General features: G+C 44.9%; 1 protein-coding gene across 1 annotated transcript; it reads right to left on the bottom strand.

Moving 5' to 3' along the window:
- On the bottom strand, positions 1,303 to 20,418 carry PSMD6 (proteasome 26S subunit, non-ATPase 6). Its single transcript, XM_018038329.1, has 8 exons — positions 20,087 to 20,418; positions 19,273 to 19,478; positions 16,390 to 16,535; positions 15,914 to 16,133; positions 15,696 to 15,804; positions 4,606 to 4,774; positions 1,664 to 1,741; positions 1,303 to 1,514 (listed from the first exon to the last, which is right to left on the bottom strand). The coding sequence occupies exons 1-8, from the start codon at positions 20,229 to 20,231 to the stop codon at positions 1,418 to 1,420; spliced, it is 1,170 nt and encodes a 389-aa protein (XP_017893818.1). The 5' UTR covers positions 20,232 to 20,418; the 3' UTR covers positions 1,303 to 1,417.

Here is a 21,313-nt window from a genome sequence, read left to right as displayed (position 1 = left end):
GACTCCCTCACCTCAGAATTGTATTGCTTATGCATCATGAGGCAACTTCCCTCGACATTTATCTGCAGGCTTGGTTTTCCGCTTCCCCATCTTGCACTGGGAATGAATAGCATTTCTTTCTTTTTTATTTAGTGTCTCTTACCTGTTCAGTTCAGTCGCTCAGTTGCGTCCGACTGTGCGACCCCATGAATCGCAGCACACCAGGCCTCCTTGTCCATCATCAACTCCCGGAGTTCACTCAGACTCACGCCCATCGAGTTGGTGATGCCATCCAATCCCTCCCAGCATCAGAGTCTTTTCCGCTCCTCTAATTTTAGGCGGTAGGGCTAAAATGGTTAAAAAACGCAAACATCCGGCCTACATTTCAGCTGAAATGCTTGCTCCGTGATCACTCCAGTCTAGATGGTTTTACAGCGGGGAGCTGAGGGAAAGTTATTTTAAGAAACTGACATTTTAATGGCACTTTTCCCTTCTAGCATGAACTGCAATGAGGTAACTGGCTGAAAACAGAATCCTCCAGAAGGAACACAGTGATTGATGCCTATGTTGGCCTTAACGGACAGCACTGATTCCTATGGTTGTGGATTTTGTGAAGGGTACTTATATTTCCAGTTTCTTTAAGAAATTAGTGATCAAACTTGGTAAGGTTTCTAATGGCCTCTCACCCAGCTCCCTCAGCGGCCGCTCCTCCCCTGTTGAGACTTCTAAGGCAATGCTTTTCCCACCTTGATCTTACAGTAAAATGCCATTTCGATTCTCTTGCTCTAGCAAAACTGCTCTTATCAAGATGACCCTTCAGCAAGCCTGGATGCTCTCGGTGAGCAAATCCAGCTTCTCCACAGGTATGCCACAGGAGCCAGCCCCGGGCCATGCCGACACCTGCGCAGTAAGGCAGTCTGGCCACTCCTCTCCTGAAAGCCTCCAGTGCCTCTCTTCTCCTCGGCAGTGGTGTAGATGGTCTCGCCTTCCTTTTTATTTAAAGTCACCTCACTGGAGAGGCTTCCATGACACCTGATAGCAGAGAGCGCTTCACGCCTACTCATTTCACTGCCACCCTTACTGGGTTTTAGGTTTCTTTTCCATAGCACTTAACCCCATCTGATTCACTAAGTTTTAACTGGGAAGGTTTCCTATGCCTGTATGTCTTAGTGTCATCTCTTACTTTTGTTTTACTGAAGAGTCAGGATTAGAACTCAAGTAGTCTCGGTAAGTCTTATACCATAAACCAGAGATTCAAATGACGTAAACGCGACATTACTGCACCCCGTCCTTAACGCTGTGTATGTATAAGAAAAAAGGAAGTTGAAAGAAACAATGCAGTATTTATTTTTTACACAGTTCAACTGGGCACAAAGTAAAGTAAGCTATAAAAATTCCCAATAATGATCTCTAAAGAAAACCCTTTGTGTATTTGGTTTTACATATTAATTACTCTAGAAAGTTTCTGAACTCTGTTTAATAGCAGATCTCCTTTCTTGATAGTTTCTTGGTACTGCCAGTTCTTGCTATCAGGTCTATAAATAAATTCAGGGAAAACATGAATTAGTTAGCAGTCACATTACTCCCTAACAATAGCTGACCTACTTTAAAAAGAAGGCACGCTTTTTTAAGAATGTCCTTTGTTATGATAAGTATTACAAATGATACAGAAACTTAAGAGTACCTGTTGGTTTCCACTATTTCATTCACTTTATCTATTTTGCAGTGTAGCCTCCCAGCAGCAATAAACCTGGAGAGTTCCCTAATTGAGAGAGAAGAAGGGAAAAAGTGTTTAGCATGATAGAGAATTGTTAGTGAACACACCCCTCAACAGCAGCGTGAGTGGAGACTCTCCGCCTTGTGACGTGGGGGAAAATGAAATCCTTAGATATCTACGAGAGCTGCATGAAGACAACTTTTCAGTAATACCGGAGAGAATATGTGGGAAGTTGACTCCTTTAAAATATCTATTTGTAATAGAACTAGATTAAATTTAGAGATTAATATAAGGAGTCCTCCTAATTAAGAAAAATTGTGACAGATGACTCTCCCCAATACTATACCATCTTGCTCCTAGCACATAAACACCCAAAGTGCCATTTCAAGTTGGTGGAGAAACGTGGCTGAGAATGATGTGAAGGCAGTTTAACTCTCACAAATCCCAGAAACCAGGCAAGGAAAAAAAGATAACTTAGTTATCTTAAATTAGTAAGAAGTCTGTTTACAGAGCGTGCTCTATTCCTATACTCATTAAAAATACATTTGATTCAGTCACTACAACAGCCATTCTTTCAACTGTTAGTTTTTGAATCACGTTACTGAGTGGCTTTAGGTAAACTGTAAACATTTTCTTAAAAGCTCACTGGTTCTAAACTCACCTGCGTTCAGTTTCCAGGTACTCACACAGTTGCGTCTCCAGACTGCAGCTGAAACCCACCTGCACCTATTGTTCTGAGGCCTACTAAGATCCGCAGGCGAGCTGGGGCAACTCGAGAGGGAGCGAGCACTGCCCTGGGCGTGAAGGCAGACTTGACTTGGTGTGCCCACTGCTGAGGTAAGACGGAGGGCAACTGCTGCTTCCCCCGCCCAGCCTGCCCTTCATTTCCTCACCGAGGTTAGCTGTGCCTGCTCATCGCTGCGGCTCTGCCGGTGAGCGCCACCACACCCTCCCTCCAGTAAGCCGGGCTGGTGCACTCTCCAATCCGCCTAAGTGTCCTCTTTTCACCCTTCCTTCCTGTAAAAATCTTAAACATGCAATGACATCCACTCTCACGGCCCCCAAAAGCTATCTCAGCACAGCCTCCTTTCTGAAACGATAACTACTTCCTGCCCTACATGGGGGCCTAAGTTCCATTCCCTAGATCCAAACTACGTTTTTGTTGTCTCCCTCTGTGCTAATCAAACATACCCCAAGACGACTCATCTTCTCCATGCCACCCAGATACTGCCTCATATACAGGTGTCCAGTAAGAATGAGCCGAATGTTTGCTGTGTAAAGAGAACCTAAAAACCAGAGTTGCATCCTAAGTTCCAGATGAAACACCCACCAACAAAATTACGCAATACAGCCCACGGGTATGGTTTCTAACCTTACACATGTCAGTAACAGTTGTGTCTATTCAAATAATGGCTTGGTCCTTTTCTCCACCAGTATCTTACTGAGTCTAAGGAAATGGAAAAATGAAGTACAAGTGTTCTTTAAACTTACAGAAAGATTTCGCCTAAACTCATTTTATCAGGTAAGAGACAAATTTAACAAGGAGTTTCTAGGTAACAACACAGTTCAGTCTGTGCTTGAAGCCTCTGCCTCCAAAGCTGGGCTGAGAACATGAAGGGGAAAACTAAATAATTCAAATACCACTGTAACGGCCTCCAGCATACTGCCGCGTGTCTAACAATACTCCAGATTGAGCTGAGCCTCACCCTGCTCCCAAGGAGCAACCAATGGCCTTCTCACCCCAACACTGTTAAGAAACAGCAGAGAAAGAACTCTCTTCATGCGCTGCTCACCACAGTGAGCGCCTCCAGTACGACCCCACAAGGAACAACTCAGTGCCCCTACCACCAGACTTTCAATTTCACCAAGAAAACCTCCCTGGAGAGTCCAGCCTTTTACTTTGGTATGGATAATAAACTAGTCTCACTGCCATTTGTCTTTCAAAGGAAGAGAATGAGGCAATTTCTGGCTCCATAATTTGGTTATACTTTGTGTGTTTTACTGATTGTAAATATTACTCTAAACCAACTGATAAATATTCATATGCATGCTAAGATGACTGAGGATGAAACGTACTGATGTCTGTAAGTTTCTCTGAAGTCATTAAAAATAAGGTAAAGCAAATACAGTGTTAATAATGATAGGATCAAGAATATATAGGAATTTGATGTATAAATCTTTACAATTTCTCCATGTTTGAAATTTTTTGTAATAAAACATTAGAAAAAACAAAATGGCTAAACAGAGTATGGTCTTTTAAAAATGAAATGCCTTAGAACGATTAGAAACTACTATATAACCACCATGAGCCACTGCAGACTAATCCTCAACACTAACAGCTGAAGCTTGGGGGACCACTTCTAGCGAGATGCCACGTGGCCAGCGCCCCTTGGTGTGTGACGACACCCTGTTACCCACAGGCTGCACATCCTCCAGTGCCTCCCCCCAGGCCCCGCACACCTATACCTGCCTGCCTCCCGCTAGGCTGCAGCCTCACTTCTGTCTGAAATGACACATACATTTTTGTGCATACTTGCCAACTCTCCCCAAAACTAGAATGAAACTCCATGAAGACAGACCTGGAATAATGCCAACCATACAGTAAGGGCTTAGTACCTATGTGATGAACCTTTGAATCAAAGGCTCAAAGTCTTCAATTTTTAGCAACCAAAAAAATTGAAGACATTCTCACAAAAGACAGGCCCTAACATAAAATGCAAGACAGTGAGCTGAGTCACTACTGTTGTAACAGAGTGGATCTCAAAGGTGTAACAGAGACCACTTTGCTACCACAGCACCAAAGCAGAAATGCACAATGAGAAAATGTGTAAGTGGAGAAAGTACACCAGTTTACACATTCAAAGGTATAACTGTAAAGAGTAAATTAACACGATGTTGTTCAAACTTACTGATCAATGAACTCCACGCCAACGCCAAAAGCTTCTGCCATATAGCCCAGGGTTAATGACCTGTACGATTCCAGCAGCTGGCTGTATGCATGAATTCGCATTTCTCTTACATAGTAGCGATAATGAGGCGCAAAAAGCCAGTCCTTTTTCATTTCCTGTTCCACAATAGCTGCAATGAATAAGATGACAAATTATAACCTCCCCCCTTTGGATAAACTGATAAACTAGAAGGTGGATTTATAACATGATAAAAATTAATAGCCTTGATCTGTAAAGTGTACATAGAATATTAATGAGCAATCCACAGAAGTACAATCATTTTCCTGAATAACAGTACCTATCACCATTCTAAGTAATGAGGATGTGGTGGGAAACCACAAGATAAGATCTCTGCTGCCACAGCAACTCAATTTCCAAAGGGAAGAAGGGATAAATGAATAAACAAGGTAGGCTCCTAAAATAATAAGCTCCGTGAAGAAAATAAAACTTGACTAGTGACGTGAATAGCGACCAAAGACTCAGAGCCACACAGATCAGAGCCCGGGCAGAGAGGAGGCGGGTTCAGGGGGCAGCAGGGGACGGCTATGCAGACAGGGAAGGTGAGCATGGAAGAGTCAAGCGTATACTTATTTCTGGCTAGAACAGATAAAAATCCTTGTAGAATTTCTCCTTTTTTGAGTTTTTGGGTGGGGTGGGGAGGCATTCAAACGTTACACTCTGGCAAGGTGGAGATGGACTCTCTTATTAGATATCCAGATTGAAGATCCCAAGGCCTGGGTCTGGTGCTCGCTGGCAGGCTTGGGGCTGGAGACTCACATTTGGAAATCCCTGCCATGCATATGTGCTTGGTAACAGAATACAGGTAGAGAGAAAGGCAATGACCGTGCCTAGGCCAGTTAGCCACTGAAAGGCCTAACAAAGGATAAGGCACAGCGGAGAAAATACAGAATTCAATACACTGACATACTAAGGTGCTGCAAAAAGGTTAGCTGGCAGTTCTAAGGAGGTCCACTTATTAGATCTGCCACTACGTATACAGTGTCCAACGCATGCTGCAGCTAAGTCACTTCAGTCATGTCTGACTCTGTGACCCCAGTGACGGCAGCCCACCAGGCTCCCCCATCCCTGGGATTCTCCAGGCAAGAACACTGGAGTGGGTTGCCATTGACTTCTCCAATGTATGTTCAGTTCAGTCACTCAGTCGTGTCCAACTCAGCGACTCCATGAATCGCAGCACGCCAGGCCTCCCTGTCCATCACCAACTCCCGGAGTTCACTCAAATTCACGTCCATCGAGTCAGTAATGCCATCCAGCCATCTCATCCTCCGTCGTCCCCTTCTCCTCCTGCCCCCAATCCCTCCCAGCATCAGAGTCTTTTCCAATGAGTCAACTCTTCACATGAGGTGGCCAAAGTACTGGAGTTTCAGCTTTAGCATCAGGCCTTCCAAAGAACACCCAGGGCTGATCTCCTTCAAAATGGACTAGTTGGATCTCCTTGTAGTCCAACAGACTCTCAAGAGTCTTCTCCAACACCACAGTTCAAAAGCATCAATTCTTTGGTGCTCAGCTTTCTTCACAGTCCAACTCTCACATCCATACGTGACCACTGGAAAAACCACAGCCTTGACTAAACAGACCTTTGTTGGCAAAGTAATGTCTCTGCTTTTCAATATGCTATCTAGGTTGGTCATAACTTTCCTTCCAAGGAGTAAGCGTCTTTTAATTTCATGGCTGCAGTCACCATCTGCAGTGATGTTGGAGCCCAAAAAGATAAAGTCTGACACTGTTTCCACTGTTTCCCCATCTATTTCCCATGAAATTATGGGACCAGATGCTATGATCTTCGTTTTCTGAATGTTGAGCTTTAAGCCAACTTTTTCACTCTCCTCTTTCACTTTCATCAAGAGACTTTTTAGTTCCTCAATGCATAAGAGCCATTTAAAAATACTTACTGACCCAATGCCCAGTTATTTGTATGGAGACATGTATAAATACTCATTATATTTTAGGAGAAAAGCTACTTAAAAATCCTGAAAAGCTACTTAGAAACCTGCATGTAAAATACACCTGCGTATATTTAACAGTGCTTCATGCCTGTGTCTCTGGACACAGATACCCTTGGACCCTGAGCTCAGCAGCTGCCTCAAGAGAAAGAGCCCAGGCAAGCCAAGGATAGAGCACCTCTTTATGTGATACATTTGAAAATTTTCCACATATACAGAAAACCTCGGGGTTTTGAGGTAACTGTTACTTTCCAATTTTCAAAGTACGTAATGAATAAACGTTCTGGGAGGATATATAACTATCTTAAAATGATTCTGGAACAATTCTGTGTAATCTGTAATACGAATTTGGACATTAAGACCTTCTCAGATCGGTTTATTTGTAAACTTCTGAAAACTAGGTTTTACCTAGAAAAGGATGTTACTTCCTCTTTCAAATAAAATATTTCAAAGTACACAGTCTGAATACTTATCAAAGCAAAAAAGCTTATTAGAAAGCCAAATAAATGCTACATAGTTCACTACACAGGAGCAGACAGTAAATGATACAAATGATAACTGTTGTCAAAAGATTCATCTCTGTCCTTTGCATTTAAAATGCCTGGGAAATGAAGGGCAGTCCCAAGCCCGGCCCCCACTGTCCCAGGGGTGCCCAAGGGCTGCTCTCCCTGCACCCCCACCTGCAGGTTGAGTAGGTCAGCAGACTGTGATACATATGCATCAAAATGCTACTCAGCAGGAAAATACAATGAACCACTGCGAAGAAATGGCAAGAACACGGACTTTAGTGCAAGAAACACACTAGTTGTACTACAAGGCTAGTAGTCAGCATGGTACTGACACAGAAAGACAGATCAATGGACCACAAAAGCAAGTCCAGAAATAAACAGACACCTATGACCAATTAATCTATGACAAAGGAGGCAAGAATATACAATGGAGAAAAGACCGTCTCTTCGATAAGTGGTGCTGGACAGCTCCATGTGACAGGATGAAACTGGAACATTCCCTAACACCATACACAAAAATAAACTTAAAATGGATCAATGACCTAAATGTAGGAAAACACAGAACACTCTCTGACATAAATCACAGCAAGGTCTTTTTTGATGACCCCCTAGAGTAAAAAATAAACAGGAGTTAATGAAAAGCTCCTTCACCTCAAGAAACCACAGAAGGAAAAGACAAGCCGTAGAATGGGAGACATTTGCAAACAAAGCCCCTACAAGGAGTTAATCTGCACAGCACACAAACAGCTCTTGCAGCTCTCTGTCAGAAACCAAACTACCCAACCACAAAAGGGGCAGGATTTCCCTGGGTGGTCCGTGGTTACGACTGTGCTCTCAATGTAGGGGCAAGCCTTTGACCCTGGTCAGAGAAGATCCCACATGCCTAGCAGCCAAAAAAGAAAAAATGGGGGCAGAAGATCTAAATAGACATTTCTCAGGGGAAGAAATACAGATGGCCAAGAGGCACAAGAAGCATCAGTAATTATCAGAGAAATGCAATCAGAACTACAGTAAGACATCACCTCACATTGATCTGAACGGCCATCATCAAAATGTCTACAATAAATGCTGAAGAGGGTGTGGAGGAAAGGGAGCATTTTTACACTGTCGGTGGGAATGTAAACTAGTAACAGCCACTTTGGAGCAGAATATGGGGTTCACTGAAAAAGTAAACATAGAACTACCATATGATCCAGCAGTTCCCCTCCTGGGCATATATATATTTGGCGAAAGCCATAAGTGGAAAAGATACATGCACCCCAATGCTCACCGAAGCACTTTACAACAGGCAGGAAAGGGAAACAAGCTCTCTGTCAGCAGAGGAACAGACAGATAGGAGTACATACACATATGGAATGTTACTTCAGCCACAAGAAAGAATGAACTAATGCCTTCACCAGCAACGTGGATGGACCTGGAGATGATCACACTGAGTGAAAGAACTCAGAGGACAAAAAGCCTATGATACCACTTATGGGTAGAATATGAAAGTCCATACAAAGGACCTCATTTACAAAACACAAAGACTCACAGACTGTGATAACCAGGACAAACTTCTGGTCACCAAAGGGGAAAGGTGGGTTAGGGGGAGGGGAGGCATACATTAGGAGGTTGGAGTTTACACACACACACAGTAATATATTACATGTATTTTACAAACAGAAGACTGACAAGGACCTACTGTGTAACACAGATAACACTCTGTAATAACTAGACAGGAGAAGAATCTGAAGTAGTATACATATATGTATCATGTAATCAGTTTGCTTAATACCAAAAACACCACTGGGTAAATCAACTCTACTACAGCACACAATAAACATTTAAACTTAAAAGAGACGTCAACAGGATTACCTTCAGGCCTGGGTGACCTGGGACACAGTCACCTTCCTGGAGCCTGAGCAGCCTGTTGCCAAGGCAGCACAGGGGTGGAGCTGAGGGAACGGGGGAGATGTGCCTGCAGAGGAGTCCCCCTCCCCTGGCCCCTCAGTGCCTGGTCCCCTGTGAATGGGACCCCCATCTCCAGATCTGGGGGGGGAGGCCCTCCGAGAGCTCAGTCAAGCCTAGAACACCCAGATCACGGTCGAGCCGCTGGGCAGGAAGAGCTCGGACGTGTCACCTGGTCTCCAAGCCTCCCAGCGCTGAGGCTCCCACCAGCAGCTTCCCTCCTTGGAGGTGCCCTACCCAAGTACTACAGCACCCTCAGGAGCACAGTTCAGGGAGGTCTTGGGGCTTTGGGGAGTGCAGGAGAAGGGGAAAGAAGTCAAAAGACCCGAGCCCTGGCACATTCCACTCTAATCTACAACCCCGGAACACAACTTTCTCTAGGGGTCCAACTGCCCAAGAAACTGGAGTGGGGGCATGAAGGACTGCTGCCCCCTGGTGGACGTTTCCTGTAACAACAACCTGAAAACCGGTTAACAGATAACCAAGGGAAGCTTTCATGCAAAGAGGGGCACAATCAAAGACAGAAACAGTATAACCTAACATAAGCAGAAGACATCAAGAAGAGGCGGCAAGAATTTACTGAAGAACAATAAAAAAAAGATCTTAATGAGCCAGATAACCACGATAGTGAGATCACTCACCTAGAACCAGACGTCCTAGGCTGTGAAGTCAAGTGGGCCTTTAGGAACCATCACTGTGAACAAAGCTAGCAGAGGTGATGGAATTCCAACTGAACTATTTCAAATCCTAAAAGATGATGCTGTGAAAGTGTTGCACTCAATGTGCCAGCAAATTTAGAAAACTTAACAGTGGCCACAGGACTGGAAAAGGTCAGTTTTCATTCCAATCCCAAAGAAAGGCAATGCCAAAGAATGCTCAAAGTACCACACAACTGTGGTCATTTCACATGCTAGTAAGGTTATGCTCAAAATCCTTCAAAGTAGGCTTCAGCAATATGTGAACTGAGAACTTTCAGATGCACAAGCTGAGTTTAGAAAAGGCAGAGGAACCAGAAATCAAACTGCCAACATTAGCTGGATCGTAGAGAAACTAAGGGAATTCCAGAAGAACCTCTACTTCTGCTTCATTGACTATGCTAAAGTCTTTGTGTGGATCACGACAAACTGGGGAACATTCTTAAAGAGATGGGAAAAGCAGACCACCTTAGCTGTCTCCTGAGAAACCTGTGTGCAAATCAAGAACAACCAGTTAGAACCTTACATGAAATGACTGACTTGTTCAAAATTCGGAAATGAGTATGACAAGGCTGTATACTGTCACCTGTTTATTTAACTTATATGCAGAGTATATCATGCAAAATGCTGGGCTGGATGCATCACCAGCGGGATCAAGATTTCCAGGAGAAATATAAACGACTTCAGATATGCAGATGATACCACTCTAATGGCAGAAAGTAAAGAGGAAGTAAAAATCCTCCTGATAAGGGTGAAAGAGCAGAGTGACAAAGATGGCTTAAAATTCAACATTAAAAAAAACTACAATGATGACACTGGGTTCCATCACTTCATGTCAAATAAAAGGGGGAAAAGTGGAAACAGTGACAGACTTTATTTTCTTGGGCTCCAAAATCACTGTGGATGGTGACTGCAGCTATGAAATTAAAAGATGCTTGCTCCTTGGAAGGAAAGCTATGACAAACCTAAACAGCATATTAAAAATCACAGACATCACTTTGCCAGCAAAGGTGTGTATGATCAAAGCTGTGCTTTTCCCAGTAGTCATGTATGGATGTGAAAGTTGGAACCATAAAGAAGGCTGAGCGCCGAAGAATTGATGCTTTAGAACTGTGGTGCTGGAGAAGACTCTTGAGAGTCCTTTGGACAGCAAGGAGATTAAACCAGTCAATCCTAAAGGAAACCAACTCTGAATATTCGTTGGAAGAACTAATACTGAAGCTCCAATACTTTGGCCGCCTGATGTGAAGAGCTGACTCATTGGAAAAGACCCTGACACTGGAAAGACTGCAGACAGGAGAAGGGGGCGACAAAGGAGGAGATGGTTGGATGGAATCACCAACTCAGTGGACAGGAGTTTGAGTAAACTCCAGGAGATGGTGATGGACCGGGAAGTGTGGTGTGGTACAGTCCATGGGGTGGCAAAGAGCAGCACACGATTTAGCAACTGAACAACAGTGTGTAAAATAGGTAATTCACAAGGACCTAATAAACAGCAGAGGGAACTCTACTCAACACTCTGTAATAACCTAGATAGGAAAGGAATCTGAAGAGGAATACATGAATCTATCTCTCTAACTGAATGAGGCTGCTTAACACCAAACAAACACCACTGTGTAAATTATCTCTACTCCAGTATACAATAAAAACAAAATTTGAAAAGAAAACAACAGAAATATCAACAGTATTCCCCTCAGGCCTGGGGACCTGGGCTGCAGTCACACCCCTGAAGCCTGAGCAGCCTTGGGACCCAAGGCTGGACTGAGGTGGGGCTGAGGGAGCTGGGGAGGATGTACCAGCAAACGAGCCCCCTCTGGACCCTGAGTGCCGGGTCCCCTGTGGATGGGACCCCAATTTCCAGATCCAGGTGGGCCCTCCTAGAGCTCGACCAAGCCTAGTGCACCCCAGAACGGTGGAGCCTCTGGCCTGAAAGAGCTCTCCATGTCACCTGGCCTCTGAGTCTCCTGGGGTGGGCTCCCACTGCCAGCCTGCTTCCTGAGTTACCCCACCTAAGCGCCACAGCAGCCCCAGCAGGGCAGGTTGGGGAGGCTTGAGATTTCTCTTGACGGGGGTAGGGGGGTGCAGGATAAGGGGGAAGTCATGAGACCAGAACTGTGGTCCATTGCACTCTTATCAAAAACCCGGAACACGACTTTCTCTAGGGCTCTGATTGCCCAAGGAACCCGAGAGGGGCGGAAAGAAGTGCTGCCACCCTGTGGACATTTCCACAACAACAATCTGAAAACAGGCAAGAAGGAAAGCCGCTCAGGTGTCGACTCTCTGCGACCCCATGGACTATACAGTCCATGGAATTCTCCAGGCCAGAATACTGGAGTGGGTAGATGTTCCCTTCTCCAGGGGATCTTCCCAAACCAGGGGTCAAACTCAGGGCTCCCACATTGCAGGCTGATTCTTTACCAGCTGAGCCACCTGGCAAGCCCAGTGCATACTGGCAACTCTTCAAATTCACAAGGCCTGCTGGGCTGAAAAGGACATCTGCCCTTTAAGCAATGTCCTAGGGCAGGTAATCAAAAAACAATTCAAATCATGCTGGACCTTCAACAAGTCAATCTTAATGGATCAGTTTAAGGTACGTTGCCTTTCCCCCCCCCCACCCTTTTCTGAAAGCACATGAAAAGATGCTCCATATTGCTAATTTTTCAAGAAATAATTAGCACCAGTCTGACTGGTCATCATCAAAAAGACTACAAACAGCATACGTGGGTTCAGACGGCAGGGTTGCTCTGCTGTGAGCCTGAAACAATCACATCTTAGTCATCAGTTCAACTCCAAAATAAAGTAAAAAGCTTAAAAAAAAAAGGACTACAAACAGTAAATGTGGGAGAGTGCATGGAGAACAGGGAACCTGCCTATACTTTTGGGGGACAATGTGAATTGCTAACAGTCACCAGAAGGGACACAATGGAGTTCCTTAAAGAAACTAAACATAGGGTCTCCTCATGACCTGTTCTCCTGGGCCGTGAGGTGGAGAAAAGCCTCACTTCAGAAAGACAGCATCCACCGCAGCACCATTTACATTAGCAACCAGTCCATCCTAACGGAGATCAGCCCTGGGATTTCTTCGGAAGGACTGATGCTAAAGCTGAAACTCCAGTACTTTGGCCACCTCATGTGAAGAGTTGACTCATTGGAAAAGACCCTGATGCTGGGAGGGATTGGGGGCAGGACGAGAAGGGGACAACAGAGGATGAGATGGCTGGATGGCATCACCGACTCGATGGACATGAGTTTGGGTGAACTCTGGGAGTTGGTGATGGACAGGGAGGCCTGGAGTGCTGCGGTTCATGGGGTCGCAAAGAGTCAAGACACAACTGAGCGACTAAACTGAACTGAACAGGATGCACCCAAAAGCTCCAGGGAAGACGGATGGATCAACAGAGCGTTTCATACATGTATAATGAAGTATGACTCAGCCGTAGAAAAGGATGAGTTAATGTCATTTCCAGCAGCAGCATAGCCCTGGTGATGATCACAGTAAGCGAAGGAAGTCAGACAAAGAACAACAAAAAGCCTATGAGATCACTTACTGGTCTAATCTACAGACTGATAAAAATGAACTCAGTCACAAAACAAAATCAGGCTCAAGAGACTTAGCACTGACACTTTTGGCTACCAAAGGAAAGGGGGGTTGGATAAATTAGGGGCTTGGGAAGAACACACACACACACACACACACACACACACACACAACTGTCAGACAGTAAACAACCCACAAGGACCTGCTGTGCGGCACAGGGAGCGCTACTCAATATCCTGTGATAACCTATGTGAGCAGAGAGAGAAAGGAGGAATGTACACGTGCGTGTAACTGAATCACTCTGCTGTGCCGCTGAAACTAACACCACTGTAAATCAACTACACTCCAACAAACTTTTTTTTAATTTTTAAATATCTGGGCAATGAGTAAATTTGGTACATATCCCAATTGTCTCAAATTACAGACACTTCCATGAAGCACTCAATGACACACAGGCACTGTGCTCGCGTCAAGATCATCACAAAGAAAAAAAAAGTAAGGTCTGCTCCTAATAACTCTGGATAGCAGTAGAGAAAAATTGTAATAAAGCATCCCAGAATAATTTGTTTTCAAAACAAGGCATGGAGATATTCAAAACCATTATATATCACTGCACCCACTAAGATGCCTATAATCAAAAAAATACACAATTAACATGTATCACGGTGGGGGCTGGGGGGACGGGACTGGGACTGACGCACTGCTGGTGGTAATGTAAAATGCTGTAGCTGCTCTAGAGAACAGTTTGGCAGTCTCTCAAACAGTTTCTCAAATAGTTACCATATGACCCAGCCATTCCATTACTAGGTATACACCCAGGAGAAAGTATACACTGTGTCCATACAAAAACCTGTATATAAACATTCATTACAACACTGTCTAGAACAACATCCATCACCTGAAAAATGGATACATCCTGTCTCCATGCAGTGGTGTGTCACGCAGCTGTGAACTGAGGAAGCTCTGCTACGCGCTACAGCACAGACGACAGTAGAAGCATCATGCTGGCAGAAGGAGCTGAGCACAAAGGCTCTGCGTAAATCCACTTACGCGCCATGTCCGAAATAAGCATATCCATGGAGACAGAAAGACAAGGGGCTGCCAACAGGAATGGAGGTGACCGCCAGTGGGTACAGATCATCTTCTGGGTGATGAAGATGTCCTGCAGCCAGTGGTGTGCTTGTGCACCTTGTCAATAGAGGGGGCATAAAATAAGAGCACCGGGAACGCAGAGACAGGGTTTATTAAAAGCGTCTCTGGCTGAAGGAGTAAGGGGAAAGCTCCACATTTGAGCAGAATATGGACCATGGTATCCATAGCCATAAAAAAGGGAGAAGGGCAACTCCACACTTCAACTGTGTGGGCAAACACGAGAAGACAGGACCACGCAGGTCCTTCCACACCTGAGGAGCCCTGTTCCCACACCGCACAAAAGGCAGTGAGAAGCCCCATGGGGCTTCCCAGGTGGCTCAGTGGTGAAGAATCCACCTGCCCGTGCAGGAGACACAGGTTCGATCCCTGGGTTGGGAAGATCCTGTGGAGGATGAAATTGCAACCTACTCCAGAATTCTTGCCTGAAAAATCCCATGGACAGAAAGAGCCTGGCAGGCTACAGTCCATGGAGTTGTAGAGAGTCAGATTTGACTGAGCGCACACACGTGAATTCCCACAAGGCAGCCGAACTTTCTAGGCATGGAGAAAGCACGCCATAAGCACTGGGCCAACACCCACTCTGAAAAATAAAAGATTGTCATTTGGAGTCCACCTTTCCCAAGTTTTGTAAATGCTGCCTATTTCTATTAACCAAATACCTTCCGATACTTGAAGCAGACGAGAGAATTATCAATGCCAAGTTATTTTAAGTTTTAGGAAAATCTGGGAAGGAACGCTGGGTTGAACACCACAAGCACATTCAACAAATTTTCTCAACCAACATCCCTTGAAAATGATTTGCAAATCAGCACAAAGACTCAGCTAATGCACAGCCAACTCAATTGAAAGGAGAGCCAAATTTCCATACATCTGTCCCCAAAACACTCAATGCTTAGAACCATTTGCTCACTCCTGCTCAGGGGTCAGGCATACTTCCTCGGCAGAGAATCAGACAGCTGATCTTTCTAGCTGGTGAGGCCACAGAACTGTCATGTATTTTTCTGTGTTCTGTTTTGTTAAAAAAGCCTTAAAAAACAATGCAAACATCAATCTTACCTTGTGGACCACACAAAAAGATAATCGATCAAAGTCTAAACAAGAATGAGCAAAAGATTAGCCACGCTGACCCCAGAACAACAGCTATCTCTGCACACTGTATTTTTCGTGTATGTGGAAAATCGTCTAAGGCTATCCAGACAGAGTGAGGAATGATGAAGACAGCCCGAACAAGCAACGCTGTCCTTACCTAGCGACTGGAAGAAAACAGAATAGCGGCATTCGTAGAGCGAGAACAGGTACTGGCGGGCGGCCGGCAGGCCGTGCAGCACCTCCAGGATCTCTGCCCCTTTAACCACCTAGGGGTTGTTCCAAAAGACAAGCGCACGCTTTAGTGAGTATGCTTTGTTTATTTTGAAAAAGCATGCTATATTCTCTAAACCTGAGTACAAAAGATTCCATCATTACCTTTTCCCTGAGGTCTGGTCTTTCTAAGGCAATCATGCTGACATAGACGGTGTAAGTCACAAAGGTTTTATAATCCATGAGTTCGTAGGATGTGAATGTTGAAACTGTGTCAAGGAAGAGTTCAGCTGCCTGTTTGAAATCACGAATAGCTACACAATAAAGACCTTGATATACTTTTAGGCGGTTCCTCCGGTCCCAATCTCCTCCTTCCTCTATCAAGCTATAAAATTAAAACAAAAGTCATACTCTGGAAATAAACAGTGCTTTTTGCAAGCTTTGTATTATTATTAAAGAGAGAAAAACTTGTCACAACTTAAACCAAAAACTAATATGTAAAGAGAATAGTTTCCTAAATAAGTACATTAATTATTTGACCAAGTGTACTAGGTGGAAACAAAAGAAACAGATTTCTTCTATCAATTTCTTATCATAGCATCGCAATTTAGAGGGAATATATCCCCACCACTAAAACGTACGTTTTGGCCTTTTCTGTATTTCGAGTGATGAGGTCATTATCCATGTAAAATAAACCGATTCTAAGGAGATAGAACACAATATCCAGTCGGTGACCCAGCGCCACAGTTTTGTCATATGTCTTGCGAAAGGCTGTCAGAGCACCTTCCTGTCAAGAGAACAAACCGAACAGGTGAGAAAAGGTTAGATGTTGTGAAAGCTATAGCTGTCTCGGATTTTCTAAGCAAAAAGTGGGGGGAAGAGGTAGGCATGGAGTCAGAAGAGTACAGCCGTGAGGTGGTACCTGCTGACGCTGGGTGGTACCTGTTCTCTCCACACATACAAAGTGTAAGAAATACATCAAAAAAAAAAAAAAAAGAGATACATCAAATGTGTCTAAGCATATACTTATATTCTAGGAAAAACCACCACATTCATAACTTGTTCACCATTGTTTCAGTATTCTCCTTTGTTCCATATAGTCCATATTTTCCTCTAACAATTACAATACGTTACTTTTACTCTCCTGTAAATTATCAATCCTAAAAACTAAAGAGTATTAAAAAATTTTACCGTAATCACTCTTAGAATGCAACGGATTATTTAAATATACAGTTCTATCTCAAATCACTGTGGGACAGAAGGTTTTCATTGCTTTAAGAACATGAATATGGGAGACTCCCCTGGCAGCCCAGTTAGGATCAAGGCTCCGCGCTCCCGCTGCTGCGGGAACGGGCTCAACCCCCAGTTCAGGAACCAAGATCCCACAGGCTGTGTGATGTGGCCAGACAACAAAGAACAAAAAAACAACAACAAAGAAAAAAGAAGAAAGAAAACGAGGTGAGCCTGTGACATCCTGTTGTATGAGAAAATAGGGAAGACCAATGAGATCATGTCAAAAGGACAAAAAAACCATCTTAAGGGAACTTACACTAACAAATCTGTAACAAACTGGGCACCAAAAATACTAGTGACTGTGATCAATACAGCACAGTGAGAGATAAAGATCCACCGTCGATTATTTAGTAAATAAAATAAAATATTAAAAAAGTAGGGCTTCCCTGGTGGCGCAGTGGGTAAGGACCCACCTGCCAACGCTAGACACACGGGTTCGATCCCTGGTCTGGGAGGATCCGCGCGTGCCACACGGCAACTAGACCAGTGCGACACAACTGCTGAGGCGGAGCACCCTGGAGTCCACGCTCCTCAGGAGAAGTCACCACAAGAAGCGGCCCCTGCTCGCTGCAGCTAGAGAAAGGCCACACAGCAGCGAAGACGCAGCACGCCCACCGGCAAATAAAGCTTAGACAGACAATAAACTGGAGGAAAAGAAAACTCTTCATTTTAGAAGAGTGCTATTTCATAAACATGGACTACATAATTAGAACATCACCAATGTACAAAATGTGGATTCAAGCATATCCTCGTTGAAATTCCTCAAGGCCTGAATCGAAAGCTCTACGTTTCTCATTCATTCATAATACTGCATCCTGTTTAAAACCAAACCAAAGCAAAGCACACACACCACCTACAAAAGCCACAAACTATTAGCTATATTTTAAACTGTCCTATATTTTTCAACTTTTACAATGACCAGATCTTAAATCTATAGTCAGCAGGGGGAAAAAACAAAAACAAAAACAAAAAAACTTATGTTAAATTTAAATAATAATAGTTCAGATCATTTAACAATTCAGCACTTTGCCAAGGTACCAGTCTAACTCCTGTGCCCCTGGGAACTATCATTATTCCTATTTAATAGCTGAGGAAACTCATCCAGTTAAGTAAATCATGATTACTGAAGCCAGAAACAGAACTCAGGCAATCTGACCCAAGAGTCCACAGTACTCAATTTTTTAAAGTTAATGCCATGTTATCCATTATCGAAACACTTCAGGGTACACTGCTTACAATTAAGGACATCCAAAGCCATCCTCTTAACCACTATTATACAACAACTAGGTTAAAAAATTTAAAAGACCCAATACTTGCAGGTGCCCCTCTTATGCCCCGATAGTATAAGTTAGGTTGGCTGCTGGGCTGAAGAACAGTCACAGATACTAAGACAAAGACTGTTCTCTGTCCCTGAGATTTCATCTCAGCATACACGCTGGAGAGACATAGGCATATACACAGAGGCACACACAAGCATATTTTTACAGCAGCAGCGAAAACAGCTGAAAACACCACACAGGTCCAACCACTGAATAGCTAAATAAAGCGCAGCATCACCCTACTACAATGGGCTACTAACCAGCAGTCAACCAGAATGAGCAAGAGCTAAGCACACTAACATGGACGGTCGCGCAGACAGAATTTTGAAAGAAAAAGTAAACCGGACTGCATGAGTACACTTTGATACACTTTAAAACAACCTTTTTAAACCAATACTGCCTAATTTCTACAAGTACATCCACGTGACTACAAACGTACAGTAAGAGAATTAAAAGATAATATCTCAGGAGGCAGAAAAAAAGAAAGAGCAAATAAAACTTCAGCATGAACTCTAAGATTTTAGTTTCTTACAAGGAGACAATTACTTGCGTAAACAGTTATTTTTAAAATGCATCAGAACCAATGCTTCCCAACCAAGACACGTTACAAAAGTAAACTACAGAAAATATCCAGGTTTGGCAAGATCAGCAGACAAGGATGTCTGCACACGCATTTCTCTGAATCACAGGGAGAGATGGGGAAGAATACACACCAGGCTGCTGTCTGGGGGGCCGATGAGAGAAACAGTGTAGAGAAAACTATTAACTTTTTCTTCATTTCTGCACTGACTCACTAGTTCAGGTAAGCAGATTACCTGTGCAGTTTTTGGAAGGGGGTAGTTAATGTTTAAAATGAGACCCTGAACAGTGCCCATTTCAGGCTACACACACAGGAGAGACCACCTCACCCACCTTGTCGCCTATCCGGCAGAGGTACTCGGCCTTTGCCATCATCGCGTCTCGGATTTCACTCTCCCCCAGATTCTTCTCTGCATCCTCCAGCTCCTCATCCAAACGTTTCAACTCGTCTTCGTTTGCCTTCTTCATTTTGTTGAGCAGGTCTACGTCCATCTGCCACTCCAGGGACTTGCACAGGGCTTCGTAATAAGGAGCCATGTCTGAGAGAGAGCAAGAGGGGTGTGACTTAAGCGTGGGCCCCCCACCCCCACTCCACCCTCGTCTTCCTCCCACACAAGCTGTGAAGTCGTCCGCTGGACCCCTGCCCACTAGCAGGAAAGGGCTGGGCACCACGAGGTGCTTGCTACTGGGAGGCCAGCATCAGGACCAGGCCTGTCACCGCCGCTCTCTCCTAGGGCCGGGGAAAGGGCAACCCTGGGCTTTTTCACAGCCACACACACATCAGACTCGTGCACTTAAGGCTATAGCGTCCGCTGCCATCACTACTGGGAAGGGCAGAAGGAACCGATGCCAAGTTTCCCCTCCACCGGCAATGCTAAAGTCCCCGAGACCAGTCGCTAATGACAAGTAGCCCTGTCTCTGGCTCGGGGCTCAACACCTCGGGGTCCCCCCAACCTGGTCCCAAGGGGGTAGGCGCACAGAGCCGCACACCACTCTGAAAGCCTGGAGGTGCTGAGAAAATGAAAGACCCGAGGTGCGGATAAGCCAGGTCTGCTCTCGGGGTCCCCGTCGGGGTAAACCCCTCAGGCTCGGGAGCGCGGGGCCGCCCGGGCCTAGGCCGCTGACTCGGCGCTCCCGCGGGCCTCACTGTTATCGCGGACGGCTGCCATCAGCTCGTCGCGGACCGCCGCGTCCCCGCGGTGCTCGGGCAGGCTGAGCAGGAAGCGCAGCTGCGCGATGCGCAGGTCCGGGTTCTTGGGCAGACCCTCCTCTTCCAGGTTCTCCAGCGGCATCGCGGCAGCGACAGCAGCGGTTCCGAACAGACGGCAACTCACAGCCGAGACCGGCGGCGGCGGCGGCGGCGGCGGCGGAAGTAGGAGGGGACTCCGACTGCGCCGGGACGCCTCCAGCTCGGCTTCCGGCCCCAGCTCCGCCTCCGCCCGCAGCGCCCCTTGCTGGACACTCCCGTATATGCTCACCCGGCCCCGCGGTTTTCCCCCACTCTCAGCTAGGAGAGTCCCAGGGAGGGTGGTACCCACCTCCAAAGTTGGATTTCCTGAACCACTTTCTCCCACCATTTTTTAGCTATTTCATTTTCCAATCCGTTTGTAATTAAGAGACTGGCAATCTTGAGAATTTTGAAACTATAATAATAACAATAGCAACAGTAACAACCACCACAACAAAAAACAACCACTACAGTTGTCTAGGCCTTACTCTTCCCCTTTTACCTTTCTTCTTGGACCCATTTCTTAAAAAAATATAGAAGCATAGTTGCTGTACAATATTATATAAGCTTTAAAGGCTATACTCCATTTATAGTGGGCTTCCCGGGTGGCTCAATGATAAAGAGTCCACCTGCAATGCAGCAGATGTGGGTTTGATCCCTGGGTTGGAAAGATCCCCTGAAGGAGGAAATGGCAACCCACTCCAGTATTCTTGCCTGGGAAATCCCACTGACAGAGGAGCCTGGCGGCTGCAGTCCATACAATGGCAAAAGAGTCAAATGTGACTTAGCAATTAAACAACAACTCCATTTATAGTTATTTTTTTTTAAATAGGCTGTATTCCCCGTGTTGTACAACAGATCCTTGTAGCTTATTTTATACCTAATGGTATGTACCTCTCACTCCCCTCTCCTGAATGCCCTTCAATTCTCTCTCCCCACTGGTAACCACTAGTTTGTTCTCTCTATCTGTGAAGACTTCCACTTTTATGTGGAACTCATGTTAATTCTCTTAACACTAGGAAGTAGTACTATCACCCCATCTTGTAGATACGGAAAACAAAGCACAAATAAGTTAGGGAACATGATCAACCAAGATTATGCAACATCTACGTCTGAATGAAAACCTCTGCCTGGAGCTCTAAAATC

Source organism: Capra hircus, chromosome 22 (assembly GCF_001704415.2).
Source record: "Capra hircus breed San Clemente chromosome 22, ASM170441v1, whole genome shotgun sequence".
NCBI classification, from domain to species: domain Eukaryota; kingdom Metazoa; phylum Chordata; class Mammalia; order Artiodactyla; family Bovidae; genus Capra; species Capra hircus.
This window is presented reverse-complemented; position numbering and strand designations above follow the sequence as displayed.